General features: G+C 54.8%; 6 protein-coding genes across 6 annotated transcripts; 2 read left to right on the forward strand and 4 right to left on the reverse strand.

Annotated features, from left to right (window-relative positions):
- Positions 1-179: 179 nt before the first annotated feature.
- On the reverse strand, positions 180-2,489 carry MYCGRDRAFT_102977 (uncharacterized protein; the record flags this gene model as incomplete). The annotated part of the gene is made up of 5 exons (XM_003856828.1): positions 180-1,400; positions 1,455-1,589; positions 1,818-1,914; positions 1,972-2,079; positions 2,133-2,489. 5 exons carry the CDS (start codon positions 2,431-2,433, stop codon positions 326-328), a joined length of 1,716 nt encoding a protein of 571 aa, XP_003856876.1.
- Positions 2,490-4,273: 1,784 nt separating this feature from the next.
- Positions 4,274-4,992, reverse strand: MYCGRDRAFT_102980 (uncharacterized protein; the record flags this gene model as incomplete). The annotated part of the gene is made up of 1 exon (XM_003856827.1): positions 4,274-4,992. The coding sequence occupies one exon, from the start codon at positions 4,892-4,894 to the stop codon at positions 4,388-4,390; it is 507 nt and encodes a 168-aa protein (XP_003856875.1).
- A 3,660-nt stretch (positions 4,993-8,652) lies between these two features.
- On the reverse strand, positions 8,653-11,340 carry MYCGRDRAFT_90261 (uncharacterized protein; the record flags this gene model as incomplete). Its single annotated transcript, XM_003856826.1, has 1 exon — positions 8,653-11,340. One exon carries the CDS (start codon positions 11,338-11,340, stop codon positions 8,653-8,655), a length of 2,688 nt encoding a protein of 895 aa, XP_003856874.1.
- Positions 11,341-13,448: 2,108 nt separating this feature from the next.
- On the forward strand, positions 13,449-14,793 carry MYCGRDRAFT_90262 (signal peptide-containing protein; the record flags this gene model as incomplete). The annotated part of the gene is made up of 3 exons (XM_003856762.1): positions 13,449-13,581; positions 14,108-14,247; positions 14,653-14,793. 3 exons carry the CDS (start codon positions 13,449-13,451, stop codon positions 14,791-14,793), a joined length of 414 nt encoding a protein of 137 aa, XP_003856810.1.
- Positions 14,794-18,082: 3,289 nt separating this feature from the next.
- MYCGRDRAFT_102982 (uncharacterized protein) lies at positions 18,083-18,732 on the reverse strand (the record flags this gene model as incomplete). Its single annotated transcript, XM_003856825.1, has 1 exon — positions 18,083-18,732. The coding sequence occupies one exon, from the start codon at positions 18,480-18,482 to the stop codon at positions 18,162-18,164; it is 321 nt and encodes a 106-aa protein (XP_003856873.1).
- Positions 18,733-20,724: 1,992 nt separating this feature from the next.
- Positions 20,725-23,089, forward strand: MYCGRDRAFT_107781 (uncharacterized protein; the record flags this gene model as incomplete). The annotated part of the gene is made up of 4 exons (XM_003856763.1): positions 20,725-21,008; positions 21,062-21,465; positions 21,525-21,860; positions 21,918-23,089. 4 exons carry the CDS (start codon positions 20,725-20,727, stop codon positions 22,787-22,789), a joined length of 1,896 nt encoding a protein of 631 aa, XP_003856811.1.
- Between the last annotated feature and the right edge of the window lie 850 nt (positions 23,090-23,939).

Genomic DNA, 23,939 nt, shown 5'->3' on the forward strand with positions numbered 1-23,939 from the left:
CGATGGTGTTGATATCGGAGTCGTGACGTACGATGAGGTCAGAACGATCCACGAATCGTGGCGGTTCTTTGAGCGTTCGATGAGCATTACTTTCTTGCTCATCATGTACTACGACTACACAAATGCCAGCTGAATTGTGCCAGGCAACAATGAGACACAAGGTGGCATACGAAAGTTGTGGTTGTGAACATCTTTTGTTCATATCGAACTGCTGTAGCTAATAGCTAGAAATTGGTATCTTCTCGAACAAAATCGTCCCATCAACTCATCATATCATCATCCTCTTTCGGCCGTTGCATATATACATTTCCAACGCGATGCCCTTTCAAGCAATCGATGCGCGGCGCTTGTCGTTGCCACCGGCCTTGCGCTTGAGGCCAATCATCTGGATCATCTCAGTCCAGAAACCAACCGGAGGGTCAATGAAGGTCTCTTCGTAGGCATCGATGACTGGGCGCTCCCAGACGAGATCAGCCTGCGTCGACTTGACGAACTTGGTCTTGTGGATCAGCTTCCATCCGATGAAGAGGATTGGCGCCAGGATCAACATGGAGTAGTAGGTGAAGAAGCTCTCCACAGACCACGGGACGAATGAGGAGTAGCCGTAGGTGAGGACGATAAGAATCATCCACGCGAGACCAATATAAGCGCCGTATGGCTGGAACCATCCGGTGTATGGGAGGGACTTGCGGTCGATACCCTGGGCCTTCAGCGCGTTGTAGAAGCAGATGTAGGTGATGGTCATAACGATGTAGTTGATGACGCCACCGGCGGTGATCAGGTTGATGAGCCAAGTGAGGACCTTGGCGGATCCGCTGGAGAGTTGCAGGAACGACAAGCAGGGGAAGAGCATGGTGAAAACGAAGCAGGCGAGCGGGATGCCGTTCTTGGTGCAGTACTTGAAGATGCCAGGAGCGCGACCCTCGAGGGCGAGACCGTAGAGGGAGCGGGTTGCGCAGTAGGTGTAGGTGTTGCCGGCAGAGAAGATGGAGGTCACCAGCAGGGCGTTGACGAAGTGAGGGAGACCGCCGATTCCGAGGTTCTGCATGGCGATAACGTAGGGGGAGGCAGCACCGGTACCAGCACCGGCCTTGTCACCGGAGCGGATGGCCGCGAGGGTTGGGTCATTGTATGGAATAACGATGCCAACCGCAAGGGCACCCATGATGAAGAAGAGACCGAAACGCCAGTAGACGGTCTTGAACGCCTTCTTGATGTAGATGCGTGGGCGCTTGGCCTCAGCGGCAACCATGGAGATGTACTCGGGTCCGACAACGGTGAAAGAGGCAGACCAGAGAGCGCCGAGGAAACCCTCAAACTTGGCGAGACTCGAGCCCTCAGTGCCAGCAACGGCGTACTCGGCAAAGGCACCAGGGTTCTTCCAGTAGCGGAAGCCGTAGCTGATGGGTTGTTAGACAGTTGGTCGAAGAAACGCTGGAGGTGGTTGCACTTACGCATCTCCCTTGGGGTTGCCTCCAACCATGGTCACAAAAGTGAAGGAGAAGAGCAGGAAGATCAGGAGGACCTTGCCTCCGGAAAGCCAGAACTCAGCTTCACCGTAGGCCTTGACGGCGAGAACGTTGAGGAGACTAGAGAAAGTTTTAGCTTTGGCTCATATATGTGCAAGCCGATCACGCAGAAAACTCCAGATGAGTGTCAAGGAAAGATGGTGCTTTGGGCAGAGTCGCGTTGGGCAAAGAGATGGAGTTGTCGCGTTGGGCAGGGAGCACACTGGTGTATCGGACCAAAGAAAGAGGTTGTTGCGTTGGGAGTTGGTGCGTTGGGAGTTCAAAGAAAGGCGCATCTGGGAGGCTCACGCATAGCACACGATACAGGCGGCAATCACGGCGGCGGCGGGAATGTCGTCTCTCCAGAAGCTGAGTACCGTGATAAGAGCAGTAATTTCGAAGGGGACTGGAGGAGAAGAAGTCAGTACGTGGTCCCGAGAAGCTGAGGAGACTGGGTTCATACTCAGGAGAGCCTCGTAGATGAAGAAGTTCCAGCCAGCCATGAAGCCAAAGGCTTCGTCGACCCATTCACCGGCAAGACGGAGGAAACCACCAGATACGGGCATCATGACTGTTGTATCGTTAGCGTCCTGGCTGTCCCAAGCTTGAGCAATGCATCCATACCAGTCATCTCGGCGATACAGTTGTTGACCAGACCCAGCATGGCGGAGTAGATGGTGTAGGCCAGGAACAAGCTGCCCGGCCCACCCTTCTGCAGACCACCACCGATGGACACGAACAGGGCAGTACCGATGGAACCACCAATGGCCAGAAGCTGAATCTGTCGGTTTCCAAGACGGCGTTGAAGGTCGTCCTTGTTCTCAGAGATGACTCCATTTTGGATGTCGACGGGCGACGCGTCCGAGTCTCCCTCGTACACCTCGCCGGTGGCCTTCTCGTTGGTAAACTTGTCAAAGACACCCATCTTGGTGTATGTATTCTTCCTCGTGGAAGAAGAACGGGTAGGAGAAGGGAAGAAAGGTATGGATAGGGAGAAGAAACCCGGAATGGATGGGCCGAGTGGCTCTAGATATACACGAGGTGGGCGGCGCCCTCTCTCATCGTCAACCTGTAGTCAGCTTGTCTGACCCTTCCCATCATGCTGGTCGCTTGGATCTCGAACACGCGATAGACAGTTAGCCCGCAGCAATGGCTGAAGGGAGCTAACGCATTCGGCGATAGCCTCAGTCTAGACCCCAGTCCACTAGCGTGGTGCAGATGAATTCTAGGCCGGAGCAGCCCTCGACCAGATTGATCCACGCTGGTTGAGAACATGACTTTGCTTCTGGGCTGGCCTTGGACCTTCATCCAGCATTCTGATAACCGCGGATGGCTCATCAGTCCGTCGGAGCCATGACGGTCTAGTAGGCGGTGGTTTTGGAAGCGACGACGAGGAGGGCGGGTTCTGCCGGATCAGCGAAAGGTCAGCCCAGTAAATCCCTCGATCTAATTCTACCATTGACCAGGAACTCCATGTAATGCTCACGTGGCTGCAACTACACCCAATGCCGGCTAGGGTCGCTCTATGCCATGAACATGCAGTCAGACAAATACCGCCTGTGGACTCTCACATGCGGTTCTCGGCGTAAGGCAATGTTTGCCAGCTCGTTTTCGCAGAGGGCAAGAGGCCGAGCAACAAGGTTTGCTTCCAAGAGCGCCTCGACCAGTGAGATTTAGCTGAGGCTCAATCTGGGCTTCTCTGACTGGCTCGATGATCGACAGAGTTTCATTGCCATGTGCTCTTTGCGATTGTCACACCCGGGAGAAGCGAACGCCCTCGCCAGGAATGCCTGCAATACTCGGCCCATCTGCGGAATGTGTATCTCGTAGGTACAAAGTACTTCAAGAGCTGTGAGAGGCCGCTCGACTCATGTCACAATTGTCCGTCTGTTATCGTGCAGGGCCAGGCCTTTCCCTGCGAAAGCTGGGGAAGACATGTCTCATATGCGGTCTCGGAGAAGTCAGAACGCTCGCCACATCGTTCGCGCCGACTACAACGATGATGCTGTTCGGAAGAGTCTTCCATGATGGGGTGAATGGTGACTTGGAGATCTCGCTGACAACAGCTTTATTGGAGTCCTAGTTGGCTTGTGATCAGAGTTGCGCCCACTAGTACTCACACGACCACCCCCGCGAAGGTTTCAATGGTCAACAAGTCTTGCATGCTACCACGAAAGCATATATCCGAAGGCTGAGCTTCTAGCCTTTCGACAAATTCGCCTTACCGCGGTAGAGACCTCAAGATCTTGAACAACGACGATCTCGTCGAGCGATCGAAGCAGTCCTTGGAGGGATTTTTTTTCGTAACATACAGGGGACGCTGTTGCTGGATGGTCGAGAAACGGCTCGTTGAAATCAGCTTATCGTTGTCAGTCAGGCTTCTCCGCACGAATGCAACGGTGACACCACCAAGTTCCACAATCCCCAGCCATGTGCGGTGGCAGAGCGGATTTTGTCAACCATCACCTGACCGAGGGTGGCCGATCCAAGCCGCGGCAGAGGCGACGAAGCGGTTGCAGACAGAACTTCTCGCACCGCGGAGCCGCAGCTTCGGTTCCGACTTGATCCGCAATAGCCCTATTCCTGTCGCTTCACGTGCGGATCTGCATGCGACAAGACGAAACGTCGAATGGCGTCGATCGCGGGGGGTTCTGCATGGAAAGCCTGTATCTTCGCATATTGTTCAATGCCGGACGTTTTGATAAGAAGCACGCTTACCTGCCAGTGCCGACCTCACCACAGCATCGAGTACCATCCAAAGCCTGCAAGTCGAGAAAGTATATCGTAAGAAGATTATAAAGAGGGGTATAAACAATTGCCCATCAGCATCCGAGCAAACCACCAAACAAATTTTCGTCAACAAGCAGAAGAAAGTCCACTCACTCCCTCCTCCCATCCAACCACCCCCTCGCGCCATCCAACCTCCTCCTCATTTCCTTCCCTTCATAAGCACCCTCCTCGTTTTCCTGCAGCGTCTGCACGACTTTTCTTAAACTCTCCACCACGCCAAACAGAACCGCCGTGTCCCTCAATCCCAACTGGCGACCTGAGGGATCCATGAGAGCAGCTACGGCGCGAGCTGCAGGGTCGCCTGTCGGAGTCGCTGAATTGAATGTGTTCGTGGGAGCGGTGGGACTGTGCCGGGTTGTAGGGACGACAGTCGAGGCGGTTGGTGCAGGTGACAAGGTGGTGGGAGAGGATTTGGCAGACGTAGGATTCGATGTCGGCGGTGTGATATTGGGCGGAGACTTGTGGTTCCCGAACCCGGAGTCTGCACGATCTGAAGTCGAGAGTCTACGCACAGAGTGGCGGACAGCGGTGGTTGGACGGATCTCCTGTGACTGTGATTGTGGCCGAGGTAAGTGCTGTCGAGGCGGAGATCCCATCCATTGGTGCTGGGACGAGAATCGCAGTTGCTGCTGAGATACAGATTTTCGCGGCTCCAATGTCGGAGTGGCGGTATAGTACGACCTGGAACTATACCTCGATGCGCGGGAGGGATTCGTGATCATCGGCGAGACCGAGCGAGAAGCCCTGTTGGACATCCTGCCGCCTGATTCGGAGATGGGAGAGACAGGTGCCCGGTCATAGATGTCCTCGTCTGCCGTCGCAAAAGTGTTCATCGTGCTCATGCTGTCGTTGCTGGCACGACGAGAATAGGAGAACAGGCCACGCTCGATAGCGCGCAGTCGTTCGGGAGTTTGAGGCGTTGGGGGCGGGTAGGTTGCATCAAAAGTATCCTCATCGTTCATGGCTGGTCCACGGGCTGTTGCAACCGAAGACACGGAAGAGCCACTGCCGCTGGAAGTGGAGCCTCGCCGGGCTCCAGCGTGGTAGTTCGCCAAAGCGCTGGTGAGGAAGAAATGCTCGTAGTCAAAGGCGTCTTCGCGCTGCTCGTGCGGCACTGAATGAGGCTGCGAGACTTGAGCGTCTTCGTAGATGCTCTCGCCGCCTTCGGACGGGGCGTAGTCATCGTCCACAGACTTGTCGACTTGCGGTTTGCGGGGAGGTGTTACCTGTCGATCGCTCACGACGGTGAGCGGAGAAGAGCCACCGCGTGTGCTGTCGACTGAAGTCGTTTCCGGTAGTCCGCCGCTGCCACCACTGCCTTTGCTCGACTTCGCGTGATGATATCCGAATCGGTTTCTAGCAGAACTCCCGCTTGTCGATCCACTTGGCGTTGGAGCACGACTTTTAGGCGGCGGTGTAGGTGTCTCTCTGAGTCTTCTCACACTCAACTTCCTCCCAATGGGCGAATTGCCCGCAACAATTTCCACAACGCGTGCGTGCTGAATAGCCTGCTCGGCAATCGCATCACGATGTCCAGCAAAAGCCACTCCAAATTGCCACGACCCTCGGTCTGAAAATGGCGTTGGAGGACTGGCAGCAGCAGATCCAACACCGGCATTTGCGTCGAGACCCGAATCGCCAAATGTCGGCGAAGAAGTGTAGAACATTTCCGGCGGACTCGATCTGGCATTGCTGAATGGAGATGAACGCTGATTGGCCTGACTTTGCCTTTTCAGACTGTCCTCTTGTGCCTTTTCCTTCAAACTCGACATCTTGCTCTTCAAGCTGGACAGCTGATCCCGCAGCTCCAGCGCGCGAGATGAAGATCTCGATGTTGATCGAATGCCCAGTCCATTGAGCGTGTCCTGACTATCGTGTCTGCCGTGGCCAGATTTGCGGCTCTCGTCGCCCTCGGGTAGAGGTTCGAGAGGGTTCGAATCGGGAGATGTCCTGCTATGCAAGGGGCGGTCGCGCCATCCACCTCCACCTCCTAGATAATCAAAGCTCTTGCTCGTCCGAAGTTGCTGTGCTGGTGTCGGTTCGGGCGTTCTCAACGTCGATCGATCTCGCGGTGTCGCATGTCCGCCATTCGTTCGCTTCGCTCGGTCATTGCTGAAGGTCGCGAGGCTGTCCAGAGCTGGGGAAGGTACCACGGTCTCACTGAAGCCTCGAGTATGTCCTTGGTAATCCCTCCCGATGTGAGGCGAGGACATTTGCGGGTGGAGTCTTCGCCTTGGAGTCGGCTCGGCGTTGAAGTAATCGTGGTCATTGCTCTGGGGAATGTACCGCGCGCGACTCGAGTAATTCGGTGAGTAATGGGCGGAACCTAACGATGTCGCGCGCTTTAGGTTGGCAGCTGTTAATGGGGCCACCAGATCTCTCGCGCCGCGTAGATTGCCCTCCATCACGTTCAGCCGCGCTTTCGCGTTGGCGAGGATTTGCTCCGCGCGAGTACTCAACACTGCCGAGTGGTATTCGTCTCGCGCCCGCTGCTCCTTCCTGGCGAATGCCTCTTCGTTCTCCGAGAAGTCGTCGAGATAAGGACTTTCACCGCCGTCTATTGTCTCCTCATCGCTGTCGTCGGTCTTGTACCTTGCCAAAAACGACGACATGCCCGACATATTGCTGGATGTACTCCCTTGACTGGAACTCCGTTTTGGCAGTTGCAGGAAGTCGGACTGTTCAGGCGCAAGGTTTCCCACATCTCGCAAAACAGGCGATGATCCCATCAGACTCGAGCTCTTCCTCAGCGAATTGCTCGAGGTCTTGCGGTAGCCCAGTCCTTTGTCGTTGGCTTTCAAGCTATTGTTGCTGCCCGTTCCCCGCAGTATCATCTTTCGCAGCCTTCCATTCTCATTCCCGTCGATAGGCCTCTCTTCCGCCAATTCCTCGCGGGTGCCGTTCCACAGATACGTCGGGCTCGGCGGTCGTCGCACGAAAATCGGCGTCGGTGGAGACGAAGATTCCTCCTCGGCCAGCGTGGGCAGTATATAGTCCGGGTTAAATGCAGACGAATTCGTCAGTGTCGGCGAAGGGGGATCCGGCAGAGGTTTCTGGTGGTGAGGAGCATGACCACCGCCGACGTCGAACGTGCGCAGTGCATGGAGCTGGTGCATGTCGACGACGTCCAAGACGGTTGGAAAAACGCAGGCGTTATGAACTCCACGAGGGTTCGAGACACGGCGTCGAACGCCTGGAGCGGTACCGGGAGTCGTTTCGTGGTACCGGTGAACTGCAGGACCAAAGGATTGTGACACTAGCGTCTTCACGGCGATGCATGCTCGTTGTTCACGTTTGAGGCTTCGTTGGTGTCGTAGTCGTGATATGGCATGTCGTGGCCTCGAGGAGGTGTTGAAGTAGGGCGAGCGACAACAAGACGGACAGGAACACGCCTTGTCACGATGTTCGCGTGATTGTGTTCGACAAGGCGGAGCGGTGGTTGTACTTGAGGCGGCCATCCGGCTAGATTTGTGCACATCTAACCATTAAAACGCAAGCGTGGGAGTTCCTGCATCGCGTCGGCGCGACGTGGGCTGATGCTAATGTGCTGGTCTCGCCTTGTGATTGATCAATGCTGACCGGATGCTTTGACCCTTTCCCCCCTAGTTCCCAGTCTTATTCATAGAGCCATTCAAATTCCACCCGTTCATCACTGTAGTTCGTGAGACAGATGACGATGCAATCCCGCATCACATATCAGTCTCTGGTCCCGACCCCATAAACGTCGCGAATTATACCTTGGGTGGAGCGGCATACAGCACCGGAACCAACAATGTGCGACCCCTGCAATGTCGGCAGTCTGCAGCGTGCAGCTTGCATGCATAAGATTGTCTCCTAACAATCTGCCAAGTACGAGCTAAGGTACAAGGCCCGAGTCATCACCATACTGCACGTCTATGTTCCTATATTGTACAGCGATGGCAATGTTCTCCTGCATATAGCAGCGCCCCAACTTGTATGCCTTCGAGGCGCATTCTCTTTTGCCACAGCGGCCGAGACAGGCTTACGATGGCCGTATCTTGTGCGAGTTGCGGCGCCGGTCGTGAAGATAAGGACGGCAATGAAGGCAGGTAGCAAGACGGAACTTTTAATAATTCCCCAAAAAAAAGCAGCCATAACGCTTTTCCAAGCGGACTCTCCAAAGCAGAAAAGGTGAAAAGAAAGAAGCAAAAATAGAACACTTACAAGCAAGCACTTCTCGTCGCTGGCAGCGACAGACTTACCGCCAAGGATCCCATCCTCTCGCAGCACCGCCATCGTGCATGCCAACCAAGCCTCTCATCACAACCGAGTCTCTCATCACATCCGAGTCCGCCTCAATGTTGTCAATTGCGGCCGAATTTCGCCAGACCAGTCAACCCACCCATCCTCTCCCATGCAACGCCTCCCCAGCACCTCCACCCCTCTCTCTTACCATAAACCTGTCCACATTCCACCCAAACCGATCCCTCAACTTCTTGGCCACGTCTCCGGCCATGATCGGATTGAGCACGTTGATCGGATGCGGCATATGCACCGTCATCCTGCCTCCTGCTCTCGTGCCATCGGGGTTCATATTGTGGAACACCACCGCCGATCCTCCTGTGCCTTGCGACGCTTGTAGACCGCCGTCCGTGAGAGCGGAGACGAGTTCTGGGAAGCGGATTGTGCCGGAGAGGGTCTTCTTGCCGGCATTGAGGAAGATCTCGGTGAGGAGGGCGTGAGAGGCGGTGTTGAGGAAGATGGGAAGAGGTGGAGCTGGAGGCGGAGGTGGTGGAAGTGCAGGAGTTGGCGCCGCGACTGCCGGGATTGTCGGGCGGGTCTTCTTCTTCGATTTCGCCGGGGATGGGCCTTTTGGTGAGGGTGTTTTCGGGATAAAAAATGAGTGCGGAGGGGAGACTGGGCGAGGTGGGTGAGTGGGGAGGACCGCAACGGTAGAAGATTGTCGGGACTTGGAGGCTTCTCGTTTCTCGACTTCCGCCTCTAACTCCGCTCGCAATCGTGCCGTTTCCTCTGGGTATCCAGTCAATCCCATTGCGGTGCGCACACGATCGGTCATGCAGGGCTCGGACGGGAGAGGCCCGAACTTTTTCAGTTCTCGCACTCGAACACTATCCTCGACGTCCCAGAAATTGTCGAGCGCTGCGTGACGCTTGTCAAACGCCTCGAGATGCTTGCGATTGGGTTTTCCTGTAGACTTGTTGGGGATGGACAGTATCTGTTTGAGTTGAGGCCAGAGATCACCCACCGCCGCTTCCCATCCGCGCTTGTAGTACGACGAGAAATAAGGGACGAATTCGAAGCTGGGTCGCTGAGAGGCCTCTTTTAGAGACAAGAGATCTGGCCCGGAGTCTTCCTTGGATCCCGCACTTGATTGGAGCATTCGTATGCCCATGGTGGCCTCGTCGAGCACAGCCATATTGCGAATGCATGAGAGGAGCAACTCGTGAAGGCGATCACGGTCTGTCCCCGACGCTTGCTCGATGTAGTGCTCAACATTGTGGAGAGCTCTACTGGGGAGAGGAGCATCGACGCGGCGGTGCGTGCCCACACGGGACAAAAGGCTGTACAACTGGTCGTTGTCGGACTGGACCGAGTTCGTCCACGCCCCTGTGACTGGATCCAACGTGAAGTGCGAATCGAACGTGCCTAGTATTGTGGTCAAGACCCGCATCTTCTCCTCCTCGCGTTCGAAATCCCGGCGCACAATGCTATCGACCAAATGCAGCGCCTGCGCACAGTCGATTGGCATACCGCCAGAAGCTACTGCCGTGTTCTCCTCGCACAGCTTCAGAGCCTCTTGAGCTTCTTGTAGTACTGCACGCCATTGCAACGGCCTGGCGCAAGCATCAAACAACAGACAGAGCAAGTCCTTGCGGAAAAACTTCTCTCCGATGTTCTTATGGACTCGCGCCTCCATGGAGAGAGTCATCAGCTGGCGCACGGCGAGAGGATCCGTGTGGAATGTCCAACACGTCATCTCGGCGGCCTTCAGTCTGTCCTGAAAGGCTTCGATCGCTCGCTCCAGCAGAGGAACGACTTCTATTGGAGGAGCTCCGAATCCAGAGGCGCGGCTGATTGACCGGAGCTTTACTGGCTGGAGTTCCTTGAAGCCATTCGACGCGAGCGCCTTCCACTTGTCACTGCCCTCGAGACCGTCCTCCACCTTGCCTCCCAGCAAAGCGCGCACTACTCTGATGATGAAGCTGGCCAAAAGGGCTCGCGCGTCTAGAGTCGCTTTTGCTAAAGGGAAACCGACAATGGTAGAGCGATGCGCCGCCGCCTTCTCCCAAGGTACGAGCTTGCCGATCTCGGAGTCGCTCCCCTCCATGACTACGCAGAGCGGATTATAACCTGCTCGAAGAGTGCCGGAGGTGAATCCATGTTCCACAAAGGTGCTGTCGAATCGATTCCAGTCGGAGTTTGAGGATTCTGTTCGGTGATGAAGCAAATTGAGGAAGTTGGACGGATCGTCCGCCATTGCTTCGGCATTCAACCAGGGAATTGAAAAGCTCGTCTCGAAAAGCGCCAAGTCCTTTCCGGCTAGCGACTCTGTGAGCACCTGATCGTATCGTTTGCGGAGCATGGTTGGTAGCGCATCAATAATGATGGCATTTCTCTTGGCGAAGTTGCGTCTGTGCCATCTACTTGCCAAAGTATCGCCATACTTCGAGACGGCAGCGCGGGCTTCACTCAAGTCGCGGCTCGTGGCATCGACTGTGCTTTGTATGACTTTTGCTGCTTCGAGGTCGTCATATTGGCGGGCGTAGCGCAACACTGGAACGTCGATCTGCCACTGCAGTGGACGGAAATGGCTTGAGCAGATTTTGCAAGTCTTGCTGCAGGTGGAAAGAGGACCGGCGGAGTCGTGGATGTAGTCTTTGCAGGCGAAGCCTTCGACAATGACCATTCCGTCAGTCATCGGACCAGCTGGAGAAAATTTTGCGAGGGTCGAATTGGGTGAGCTCAGATGCATGAAACGGTCGTTGAACCTGCGAGCCACCGCACGAAAGTCGGGCTCGAGCAACTTTTCACTGGAGTCCCAGTCGACGCTCGAGGACATGCGAGCGGTGTATGCGCTTGATCGGACTGTGTATGCCTGATCTTTCAGTGCGCAGTGGTAGCTGCGGCACTCGGCACTGAAACAGACGAGAATCGCTCTACCGGTATTTGTCCACGGAGATCCGGAGAGAAGGGTGAAGCGGCAGCTTGCTGGAAAGAAGGGAGTCGAAGAAGGCGTATCGGTGGTCGTTGCGCTGCAGAGGAAGAAGCGGCGGAAGAAAATTGACGGAAGAGAGAGCCTCGCGATGGGCACAAACGGATCTGGCAGGGCTCAAGACCTGGCGAAAAAGAAGGTTGCACAGCAACAAACAGTGCGCAGGTTCGATTGGTGCAGCGCAGCGCAGCGTAGATGAGGATAATCAACGTAGTCAAAAGCGTTTGGGCTGCAGTGGATGCGCTGCTTGAGGTAGAGCTTGATCTGGGCTCGAGGGAAATCGCTGTGCGTGTTTTAAACAAAACTTCATTCCTCTGGGCTAAATAGCGTAGAAATACTGCAGCGGGTATACCCGATCAGACATCTCGTCGCCTGGCCAGAGGTCTTTTGCGCATTCACTCGACACCCCGCGTTTTGTTTATTGTTGAGAAGCGAGACAAGTGGTTTCGAGGTTCGCGTGTCGAGTCACCTTCTGAAAGTGTCTTGAAGGAAGACATGATTGTTTCGGAGCCCAACAATGCTCTTCACCTCGACGGAGCGTTGTAGAGAGTAAATGACAGAAAATGTGAAGGAAGGACGAAAAGGAGACAACCGTGGACAAATACTCACAATGGCCGCCATGGACGCGGATTGCGTTCTTCCAGCAGTTGGCTGACTCAAGTCGTTGGTGCGGTCGGACGTACGAGCAGTGTATTTCTCAATCTCGGAGATGTATATTATCTTGTTGGATGGTCTCGCTTCAAGACTCCTGGAAGTGTGAATGTGAGAGGAAAGAGGTGAAGTCAGACGGAGAAATTGGAAGGTCGTTCCCATGATGATCCATCCCTTGCTTGGCGCTCACAACCTCGAGCAACTCGGGAAGGAACCACAACGTGTCCTCTCAACTGCATCTATCAATGGACATCTTACACAATGCTTCAAACAACGACACGATGATGGCCATGATGATAAGAGATGTCTCCGAGGCCACCGCTTCCCATCAACCACAGTCGCCGCCGAGCAGCGTCGATTTCAAACCCATCCCGATCGAGCTTCCCAGGAAACCGGGGATGCCGTTTCGCCGTTGTTGCCACACCAGAGTCACCAGACCAGACCATGCCGGCTGCTCCGCCACGCTTACGGACAAGAAAATGAGGGACAAAGTTGAAAGAGATCCTCAAGCATGAAAGCATGATTTCTCGTGTTCCTGGGCAGGTGCCCGACGTTTCCGAGACCAGCGCAATAGATCGCATTCCATCGCATTACAAGAGCAGAAAGTACCCGAACGACTGTTCTTCCACCGCCAGGTACTGGCTCGATCTCATATCCCATCACGCTCAGCCACCTCGAATCGGGCAATCGACCTCACATCTCAGGCCGCACAGTAACAAGAACTGTCCATTCAACACACCCACGCATCACAGCGACAGCAGTATTGGCATTTTCAGATCCGTCGGCGTGCACTTCCAGCTTTGGATCTTTCATGACGTTCGTAGACGATTGTGATACTATTGGGATGAGTCCGCAGACTACATCAAGAAGAACAGAAGTCTCTCGAGGAGGTTCGGCTGGACGCATTCGTACCATGCTGTCGACCGACTGCGATTCTCATCGCAATGCAGCAGAGAACGAGACCGGATCTTGCGGACAGCCGGACCCGAGCCAGCATCCACGCTGTTCTCTCTCCATGTCCAACGTTTAAACTTTCCTCCTCTTTCTCCTGTCAGACCTGTCAGATCGATCGAGACAACATTAGAGCAACTGCCTTTGGAGGGCTCTCCAATCGGAGGTCAAGGGATACTAATACCTTGCAATAAGCACCTGCTCCGCCACACAAGCCAAAGATCTCAAAACATCGCCTTGATCTTCTCTTTCCTGCTCCTTTCTTTCATCTTCAAACATCGAACATCAACATCAACTCCACTCCCGATCTCCAACACACGATCCACACCCCAACCCAAGCTCAAACAACAGCCATGAAGCTCTCCACCTTTCTCTACGTCGCGGCCTTCTTTACCGGCCAGGCCCTCGCGACTCCCAAACCTTTCGCCGAAGCCGAAGCCGAAGCCATGCCCATATATGATCCGGAGCCCAATACTCGATGCGAAGGTGACTCTCCTCCAGCTTGCGATCAGCGCTGCTATCAATGCTAACGGCACAACTCTACAGTCTGGTGTGGTGAAGAATTGGGCTGTGCGTGCTCCGGATACGAATGCAAGAACAATGAATGCGTCAAAAGCATACCGTGAGGGAGGCACAGTCTGAATCTCGGTCAGCGGCTTCCACCGACGATGGAGCCTGGACAACTTGCCGACGTCGATGTCGAGATCTGGTTCTGTCGGGACGGATGGAGGTGGCGGTACAATGATGTCGTTCGGCGCTGTTGTTGGTTGATCGGGAAGGGCCATTGATGCGAAGGGCGATTGCTGATGAGGGGATCGAAAAGGGAAATGGCGGCGGGTTTGTACTTACAATCCATGAAAACACTCGCGATGCACACATGACTTCTTCGGAGTTTTTCCTTCAATGTTCACGGTGGCAAGACCATGGCCGGCATCGCGAATGACCTGCCAGCACTGTTCCATTCTCGCCGCCTGCGTTTGATTATCAGAAATCTCTGACATTCATCTGCCAGTGTCCAAGGCACCAAGGCACACAGCTCCTGTCATCAAAATCACCCACATTGAGCCAGCATGGTCGCCGACTTCCGCTATTCGCGCCCTGTGCCTCTCAAACCTTCTCTCATTCTCCGACAGCGGCGGACGTGAGGTTCGAGTTCGTCCCGGTGGAAGGGAGAGGTTGTGGAGGGAGGCACGGAGCCGTTGAAGAGACGCATTGAGCCGTCGATTCTTCTGCGAGAAGACCTTCGACGAGACGGGAATGGAGATGGCGGAGAACTTGGAAGAGCGGGAAAGAGGCGGCCCAGATTCAGATATCAGGAGATGGTCTGATCATCACGCACCACCTGTGGGCAAGTCCGCATTGCCGGGCAAGGCAAAGGCAGAAGACACACGAGGCACTTGCTCTCAGTCTTCCGCTTCTTCTACTTTCCATCCATCGCCATCGACTCTTCAACCGAATCAACACCAGGATACACTTCCATAGCCAAGACCATTCACCTCTTCAAAAAATCAACGTCGAACTCAAGCACCATCCGCAACAATGAAACTCTTCATCCAGCTCCTCTCCCTCGCAACGGCCAGCTTCTTCGCCATCCAAGCCGTGGCCGTTCCCTCGGCCAACATCGAGATCCGCGGTAACAACGATGCAAGTGATGCAAAGCAGAATGGCGCCTGTAATAGTAGGTCTCTCGGTCGATGAACCTGAGCACGACTGCTAACACTGCGTTTGCAGCGCTCTGTGGGAAGATAGGTGAAGGCTGCCACTGCGCCGGGTAATCCTGCGTCCGCGGTCTGTGTACAATGGGGTCAATTTGAAGGGGTAAGTTCAGTCTGCGACTGGCACCGACCATGGAGGAGGCCGAAGGTTCCAGGAGGGGTCTTGAGAATCACTGGGCTTGCGATAGATGGAGGGAGGCGCTGAGGGCGGGGAAAGGTGTCGCTAATGCGGTCGGTCCTTGGCTGGCTGGTCCAGAAGGCATTCGTTTGACTGTGTGCGGAGCCATGGCTGTCGATGAGATGTTGCGAAGAGATAACCGGCGGGGCTCTCTGGAGGCCAGCGATCAATCTCGTATCTCATCCCTATTCGAAGCCAAAATCAACGCCACACTGACAGTTCTTCTCCGCCTCCTCCAGTCAGCTCATCCAAGAGAGGATCAGAACAATCATGCGGTACCGGTGCCCGAGTCGAACATCAGGAGATGCTCTGATAGAGAGCTTGTGCACTACCCTTTCCGAGTTGAATTGAACCATCATGCGATGCTTTAATGAGCTTACGTATCACCTTATCAAGGTTCAACACTTCTTCCTACGGATAGAGGCCCAATACATGACAGTGTGTGAGGGGGTCGGAGTGGTCGCCTCACTTGCAGAGACAAGCGTATCGGAACGAGCTTCCTCGAGTGAGCTGCGATGCCAATGGCAAAACCACCGAAAGCATCACGATTGAATGTGCAGCAGTCATGCCAGTCTCGCTGCCCGCGATAATTCTCCACAGTCTTCTCGCATGTGTTCACTGCATCGATAGGCCCTCACGGATGGGCCCATCTCATCGTGGACGGATCCACCTTACCCGTTGGCGGAATCATATCGTCCATATCCTAAGCCAGCGCGGGCGCCCGATCCTCGACTTCCGCTGTCCGGCAGCATCCCCGAGAGCTAATCGAGAACCTCGCATCGACAGAGCCCGAGTCCTTGGATGAGCTGACATCTTTCGATCGATGAACGCTCGCTTTACCACGCCTGTCCCAGGTCAATGGATCAGACCGACGGAAGGATCGAGAACGAATTGATCTCCCAGTGCCAGGCCCATCTGTCCAGCACCAAAGGAAGCCACACCGCTCTTGTGATGCTCAGCACCGCAGAATGGACCTACATCATCAACATTCGGAGCTAGCATCAACGCCCGACTCCTAGAGCGAACAGGTCTTCTCCCATTTCTCCCGTCAGCTCGTCTGAGAGATGATTGAAAGACCGTGCTTTGCCCGGCCCCCGGTCGAATATTTCTATCAGGAGACACTCTGATGATCGACTGATGTGGTAGGTACCCTGCCAGCTTACGTGTGACATTGTCAACACACCTCCAGATAAACACGCTTTCATCCACGAGTCGCATGGCGCCAGGCAAAGCGAGACCATTAAGTAAGCCGTCGTCTCTCCCATCTTCTGCATTCTACCCTCTACATCGACGGCAAAGACCCACATCAACATCAACATCAACTCCACGACCGGTGAGGCACAAACATTTCCCACCAAGACGAACTTTACTGACACCCTCTCACAGCAACAATACACCTCCACAATGAATTTCTCTATCCAGCTCCTCGCTCTCGCGACTACACTCTTCGCCTGGGGCGCCTTGGCTATTCCTTCCGCCAAGATCGACACTCGCGATGGCAACGATGCAAGGCACAATAGCGGTTCCTGTGGCAGTAAGTCTTGTATTCGACGCAACTCAGAGTCCCCTGCTAACACCTCGTTTGCAGCCGTTTGTGGCCCGAAGGTTCGTCTGGGCTGCGACTGCGCTGGGTACTCCTGCGTCGGCGGTTTGTGCACGACGAAATCGATTTGACAGACCTGTTGGTCTGCGACTGCTGCCGAGCATGGAGGCGGTCGGAGGTCACAGCACATGTTTGACGGTTCAATTGGCTTGCGATGGGTGGAGGCGCTGGGAGGGAAGGTGTTCTGGTGCTCAGTGGTGCGGTCCTGGGCTGGCTCGAAATCGGCTTATATGCGGCTCCTTGGTGGTGGTAGTACTATCGGCATGATTGTGAAGTCCACGCCTGGGCTCTTGCGTGATGGATGGAAGGGGTGGAAGCATTGTCCGCGGATTTGCAAGGTTGTCGGGATGACAGACTTGCCTATCAGGAGATGCTCCAACTCACCTCGGAACGACAGGCAGACTTCGCTTGGATCCAAGTCGAATGGCAGCCTTTCTCCGACCGCTGAACTTGCGGTCCCGCATCGTCTCGGCAGCACATAACTTGGCTACTTTCATGCCCACAGCGCCGCAGCAGAGATCGACGCAAACTTACGGAAGTCATACGGCGCACAGGAAGGCCCAGGCCCAGAGCGAAGTCAGATTTGAGCAAGCCGGAACCTGGCTTGAAGTGGAGTGATACTCTCATTCGAGCAACGACCCCGACATCGATGCCTGTGTGCACGGTCAGCCGATTCCCCGACGCTGGTCGTGCTCGATCAAAAATTGAGTATTGCTCCTCTTTTGGTCGTGAATGCCAACATCGGACCGTTGTCCAGCATCATTTCAAAATAGTCGTCGACAGACTGCCTTGGCTTGCCGAACCTTGCTGGTGCGTGGTCGAGACAGTCCCTGCTGGACGGAGGGTTCTCATCGAGCTCGAAGGTGCAGTCATCGTCGCTGCTGAGCGACATAGGTCGACTCTGCGGCTCACGGAATAGGCACAAGCGAAGCCTGTGTAGAAGCCAAGAGGCCGACCGACCGGAATTGGTCTAAAACATCCACGACAATTGCGGTGGAAGCACGTCTGCATGGTGAGATGGTGGTGTCGACTGTACAATTGCCGGTAGCGTGCAAAGCGAGAAAGACAATTTCTCCCGTCAGCTCATCCAGGATTGTTGATGAAAATTCGCCAGGGCCCAAGTCGAATGTCAGGCGATGCTGTAAACTGCATATGCATCACCTTGTCAACCCATCTCCCAGCGGAACACCTGTAGGTGGGGGGTCCCCGCGCCGCCAGGCAAAGCGAGATTATAACAACGCAGCCGTTTTCTTCTCTCTTCTGCTTTCTTCTCACTAGCATCGTTCCACCGACGTCAACATCACATCCACAACCAGTAAGAACATCATCCACATTTCTCTCCGACACGGACCTTCACTCATTCCTTTCACAACAGCAACGTACCAACCTCCCAAAAATGAAGTTCTCCACCCAGCTCCTCGCCCTCGCGGCCACCCTCCTCGTCGGCCAAGCCTTCGCCATCCCCGCCGCCGAGGCCGATGCTCTTGCCAAATCAAAGACGAAGAAACCAGATCCCAGTTACTGCTACGGTACGTATACTGCCGCCAATTGGGTCGATCCAGGTTCCCTGCTAACGGTATCGACTCTCGCAGGCGTTTGCGGCGGCGACGCTGGTGGCTGCGATTGCGCCGGGTTCAACTGTCACGGCGATTCGTGCCTGCCGTACTAGACTCAGTCCCGGAGGAAGACACGTGCCTGCTGGGTCGGCGGACGACAGTGGAGGTTTATGCGCATTGTCCGGCACAGGTTGGTCCGACGTTTGACGTCCTCGCGACGGATGGGAGATGGTGGAGGGAGGTGTTGTTTTCTTTTGTGAGTTGGTTCTCAAAATGCGGGAAGTGGGGACTCGAAAGAGGAGGGCAAAAACACCCCAAAAAAAAACAGCGGGCATGGCTTGTCAAGTCCTTCGGACAGCACAATCAATGCAGAGGTGCTCGCGATGGATGCGTACCGTGGTCTCCAGAGTGTCGATGCCAGTAACGAATGTTTTCCAACAGTAATGTTCATGAATCCTGTGCCGGGGTGATCAACAGCACCGTAGCTCTGAGGAGAAGAGGAGCACACCTCATCAATCCAAGCTGCTCCTCAGTCTCGTGCTCCCGGAGACATGTCCGTAATAAGGTGTTGAAGCCGAGAAGAATGCATGCGGAGTAGCTGTGACATGTCAAGTCTTCCCAAGAAAGTAGGTGAGACTGAAAGGGAACGTCTCCACCTGTCTGTCACATGTCAAATCGAACAAGAGGATTTTCATAATAGTGAATGCCTATGCCGATCGGCGACGCTACACCTTCCGTGGCTGGATCTAGCGAGGGAAAAATTGTTCCGGTGTTGGACCGTGTTGGGTTGTTCGTGCAGCTTTGTTCGTCAATGTTGCGATGTGAAGGGAATACTTGGTGTGTGTGTGTGTCTTGTAGAAAAGACATGCTTGAAATTCGCAAAGATCGCACAGCACGATTGCTGCTCGAACCCGTCGGTCTGTCCATCACCGAGTCTCAATACATATTCTCAGCCCCCCAAAAATGTTGTTTCACAGGCGCGTATTCAAAACTACGCAGTTACGCGTCGGACGCGGTGCGACAGTTGCGAAGTTGTTTCGGGGTGCGGGTGTATCGCATTTTTTCGCATTGGGGTGTGTGTCAAGACTGGGATTCGACACGGCGTATAGGTACTTGATGATGCAGTGGAGTGAGAGTGGTCAATTCATGCAATGATGCGATGCTCCGAAAGGTGTACTCTCAGAAGGACTGGATGGTCGTGCGAGGGTTGATGCCTGTCTTTTTGCGAAGCTCTCACACACACCGCTTTGCTTTGATCACATTCATTGCTGTGTCGATTGTCGAGAGCTCTGGGCGTTCTTGGCGGTTTCTGAGGCTTGTCGTCTGGCAGCTTTCGAGAGTCGCTGTTGATGTCGGAGGTCTTGCTCTACTTGTGCGGGAAGATGGTGCATAGCATGCCGTTCCGCGAGCATCAAAGCGACAGAAATGTTGAGTTCTTTGGCGTGTGTAGTGTGTACAGCGTGTTCATCATGAGGCGGCTCGCCGGTAGGGTAGGGTTCCTGCCGGACACGACTGCGGATCCCAGTCCTTCGGAGCAGGGCTCCGTCTCAGATCCAAGCTTCAAAACGTCTCGTGGACATGTTTTCTTTCGCACCGTCGTTCTACCTTTGCGGTGCTTTCCCCATCATCGATGATGGTGCGTGAGCAGAAGGCGTTGCTCGACCAGGAACGATGCGAACGCCATGCGACATGGACAGGCGTGCGTCTCTTGGACATTGCAGGAGGGCGAACAAGAGTCAAGACGAGTTTGATTGACAGCAGAACTGTTTCCCAGAATGGACGGCAGAGTGGAGTCGGCACGTTTCTCAATTCATCACTAGAGACTAGAGTAGACTTCTTTGACTGGCGTTGGAGGCTTGACTTTGTGCTCCGGCGGGCGCTAAAGGGACAATCTTTCTAGCGAGGCGAGCTATTCGAGCTATGGGCTTACTTGCTGACCGGGGGTCATACCGCAGAACATGAATCTCACCACACCATCCCAAGGACAGGTCAGGACTGCTATCGTGATGAGAAGGTCGCATGACCCAGCTGCTTGCGCGTATCTTGGGCTTGTCCAGATCAGTGAGGAGGGATTGGTCGTGGTATATCAGGACATCCTCCAGTGCTCATCAACTGTAGGTCGTTCTGTTTCTCGTCGATAATAATCTCATTGCAGTCCTCACATATTCGTCGACCTCGCACAAGGCGCGTGCTCGTCGACTTTAATTTCCGCACGGGTCTCACCACACCACACACGGACGACCCTTCCCTCTTTCTGAATCTTCTCCTCCGCGTGCACCAACCGAAATCCCTTCCACACATCCCAGTCAACCTCAACCATCTCGGATCATCACTCTCTCCTGTCTTTGTCTTTCGACTCTTGGACCTCCCTCCTTCTCTTACCGCTACAATCTCCCTCCCACGATCCCCAATACCGCGTTGCTCCTTCCTCTTCACCACGACCTTCACTTCACCTCCTTCTCCCTCACCCTCCAGCGATACCCTCACGCTTTGACGAATTGCACGTCCTTGACGCCCACGACGAGAAGAGAAATACAGAAAAGAGACAGGCACACATACCACACACCGTACATAATCATGTCTGAAGCACACAACACCGCCGCACCGGCCACTGCCACGGCTCCGGCTGATACCACAACGGCTGCTCCAGCTGTCGACGCCCACAATGTCGCTGACCGCGTCGTGGCCGCTCCAGTCGTCAACGGAGATGCTCCCAAGACACACGCCGAGACCAGCGATGCTGCACCCACAACCGATGGAGCTGTCGTCACAGAAGAGGCTGCTTCGTCCGAGGTCACCGAGAAGGCCGTCGAGCCCATCACTGAGGGTCAGCTCGCATACAAGGGACCAGGTCTTGTCAAGTGAGTGCTTGCATCAATGTCATCTCAATCCTTAACCATGCTGACCTCACTAGATCTCTCATCCCATCCAAGAAGGAGTTCTGGCTCGATGACTCCGCCGTCAGCCCATCGAACCTCTCCCTCTACCTCCGCGGTGAGAAGCCCGAGGTGGCCCACCCCGTCGTGGCATGGGCCAGCCAGACCGGCAAGGGTCTCCTCTTCTTCAACAAGAAAGGCGAAATCAACCGCGCACACCCTCATGATATTCTCCCCCTCTACGATGCTACCGAGCTCAAGAAAGAACACCCTCACTCTTTCTCCTTCAAGATCAACGGCAAGGAGCACTCCTTCAAGGCAACCAGCGATGCGGAGCGTGATGGATGGTACATCTCCATTGAGAAGTCCATCGAGTTGGGCAAGGCCTCCAAGCAGGAGGTCCGTGACACTGCTGGCTACACTGAGGAGTTTGAGAAGCTGAGTAAGTTGCATGTGAGCTGTGTTGAGGAGAGGATTTATTTACTGACACACATCTACCAGGCAAGCCAAGCCACGCCGTCCCAGCCGTCGTGACCAAGCGCAACCAATCCAACCCAAAGAAGAGCGCCGAAGGTGAGCGTGCCACCAGCTCCTCCAGCAGCTCCAACAATGAGGGCGAGAAGAAGGAAAAGAAGAAGAGCCGTTCCACTTCTCGTGGAATCCTCCAGCGCCTCCAGAGCGGCAAGAAGGAGACCAAGGTCGAGAAGGATGAGGAGAAGAAGGTCGAGGCTGGTGAAGTGACCAAGCCAGAGGGCGAGACTGCCGAGCCAGTGCTCGCTTCTACTGAGGCTGCGCCCGTTCACGCTGCTGTTGCCACTGCTGAGATCCCATCTGCTGGTAAGACTGAACACCTGGACACCCACATCATATCTACTCATACTGACCACCTCACAGGCGAGGACAAGACCGCGGACCACACCAACGAGACCGCTCCTCTTACCACCGAGGAGAAGACCACCAAGCCCAACAAGCGTGCCAGCATCTTCGGCCGCGTCTCCTCCGGCTGGAGCAGCATCAAGAGCCCTACCAAGGAAAAGGAACAGAAGGACGCCGAGCTCAAGATTGCTGAGCCACACACCACTGAGGCTGTCTCCGAGAACCCACCTGTCCTCCCAGAGACTGCCACTACCGAGCCTGTCCCAGCTCCCGTCGTGCCAGCTGTCGAGGAGCCAGCTGTCGTCGATAAGAAGACCGAGAACACAACTCCTGCCGAGACTTCGGAGCCCACCAAGGAGAAGTCCAACTTCCTCACCACTTTGATGAACCGCGCACGCAGCGTCAGCCCATCGACTCAGAAGAAGGAGCAGCACGCCAAGAAGGAGGAGACCACCGTGGCTCCTGTTGAGGAGGCCAAGGTCGAGGAGCCTGCCGTTGTCGCCACCGAGCCAGCAGCCGCCACTACCGTCGAGCCCACCTCTCCAGTTGCTGAGAAGACTGAGGAGCCTACCAGCAAGGCCGACAAGCGCCAGTCCGTGCTCGGCAACCTCGGTCGTCGTGCCAGCAAGGCCCTCAACCGCATCCAGACTCCCAAGAAGGAGACTTCTACCGCTGCGGAGACCAAAAAGGAGGAGAACGCTGTCGAGAAGGATGTCGCTGCTCCCGCCACCACCGAGACTACCTCCACCCTCGGCCCTGTCGCCGCCAACAACAACAACACAACCGAGGAGAAGGCCATTGGTGACGTCGTCCCTGACGCCGTCTCCTCTGGCCACCCTCAGAACACCACCGCTGCCGCTTCCCCGGCTCCGGTCACCGCGAGCGCGTAAAGTCCAAAGAAGAAGAGGGAGGTATGGTGGGTTCGACCTGAAGCTGTCTCAGCTGGGGCCTGAGCTCGCCTTGTTGTCGCCCTCTTCTTCTGAAGACCTTCCGTCGAGACCCTCCATCTTCTGACTTGGAGTCTCTCTCCAGCACACTGGCTGCTTGCTTGGATGGCACCCGACCACTATACCCCTTCCACCCTCACCACTTCCTTTGCGGTTTCCATGTCCGGCTTTGCTTTTTGTTCATGTTGTCCTGCGGTCTCGGTTTTGTTTTCATTGAACAGCGCTTAATACCCCCATACCCCGGTGCTTGTTCTTTGCTTTTGCTGTTATTTCCTTTTGCTCTGTGAAGCGAGCCTGTACTTGGGAATCTGGAAGTGGTACTAAAATGGTGGAAGAGGTCGGGTGTCTACAGGATATGTGTGTGGGAAAGACTTGAGGGATGGATGGATGGAGGTGAAAAATTGACGGACAGAAGGAAAACAAGATCGTGTCTGTTGTGTGTGTGTGTGTTTTGGAAGAAAAACGCGAATACCCCATTTCCTTGTTGTTGGGAATTTGTTTGTCAGAATGGTGTTTCAGTGTTGCTAGATACCTCGGTGTTGCAGGGAAATAAAAAGTGGTCATTTTCAATTTCGCATTATTTCGGCTTTTTTTCTTTCCGAGAAGGAGTCTTTTAATGGTGATGTTGTCGTCCTCGCGGTCTGTGATGTGGCGGCATTGCAGCCGCCATTATTGGGGCAAATACCATGAACGTATGAGCCTGCCTGCCTTGGAAGTGGGAAGGGGGAGGGAGGACTCGCTTTTCTTCCTCGCTTTTTCTCGCCGCCGTGTTTCTTTTTCCTTCCTTCTTCAGCGAGTATTGTATGTTGCGTTCGTCGTGCATATCGCCTCCTTGGGTGCGAAGAACGCGAACCCGGGAAGTTCTGCTCTGGGCTGGTCTGGTCTGGTACTGTGACGACTGACGCAACGCCACGATGTTGATGTTGATGTCGATTGTCCCGCGGCCACAAATTTGGGAGGGATGAAGGTGGGAGGTGCTGACTGAAGATGTTTTCCTCCATCGATGCTCTAAGGTGTGATGGGAACTATTTCAAGAATGCTATGCGATTGAAACTTTTCCTCGCTTGGTCACGGAACATTGTGGTTTTGGTTG

Source organism: Zymoseptoria tritici, chromosome 1, assembly GCF_000219625.1.
Source record: "Zymoseptoria tritici IPO323 chromosome 1, whole genome shotgun sequence".
Lineage (NCBI taxonomy): Eukaryota > Fungi > Ascomycota > Dothideomycetes > Mycosphaerellales > Mycosphaerellaceae > Zymoseptoria > Zymoseptoria tritici.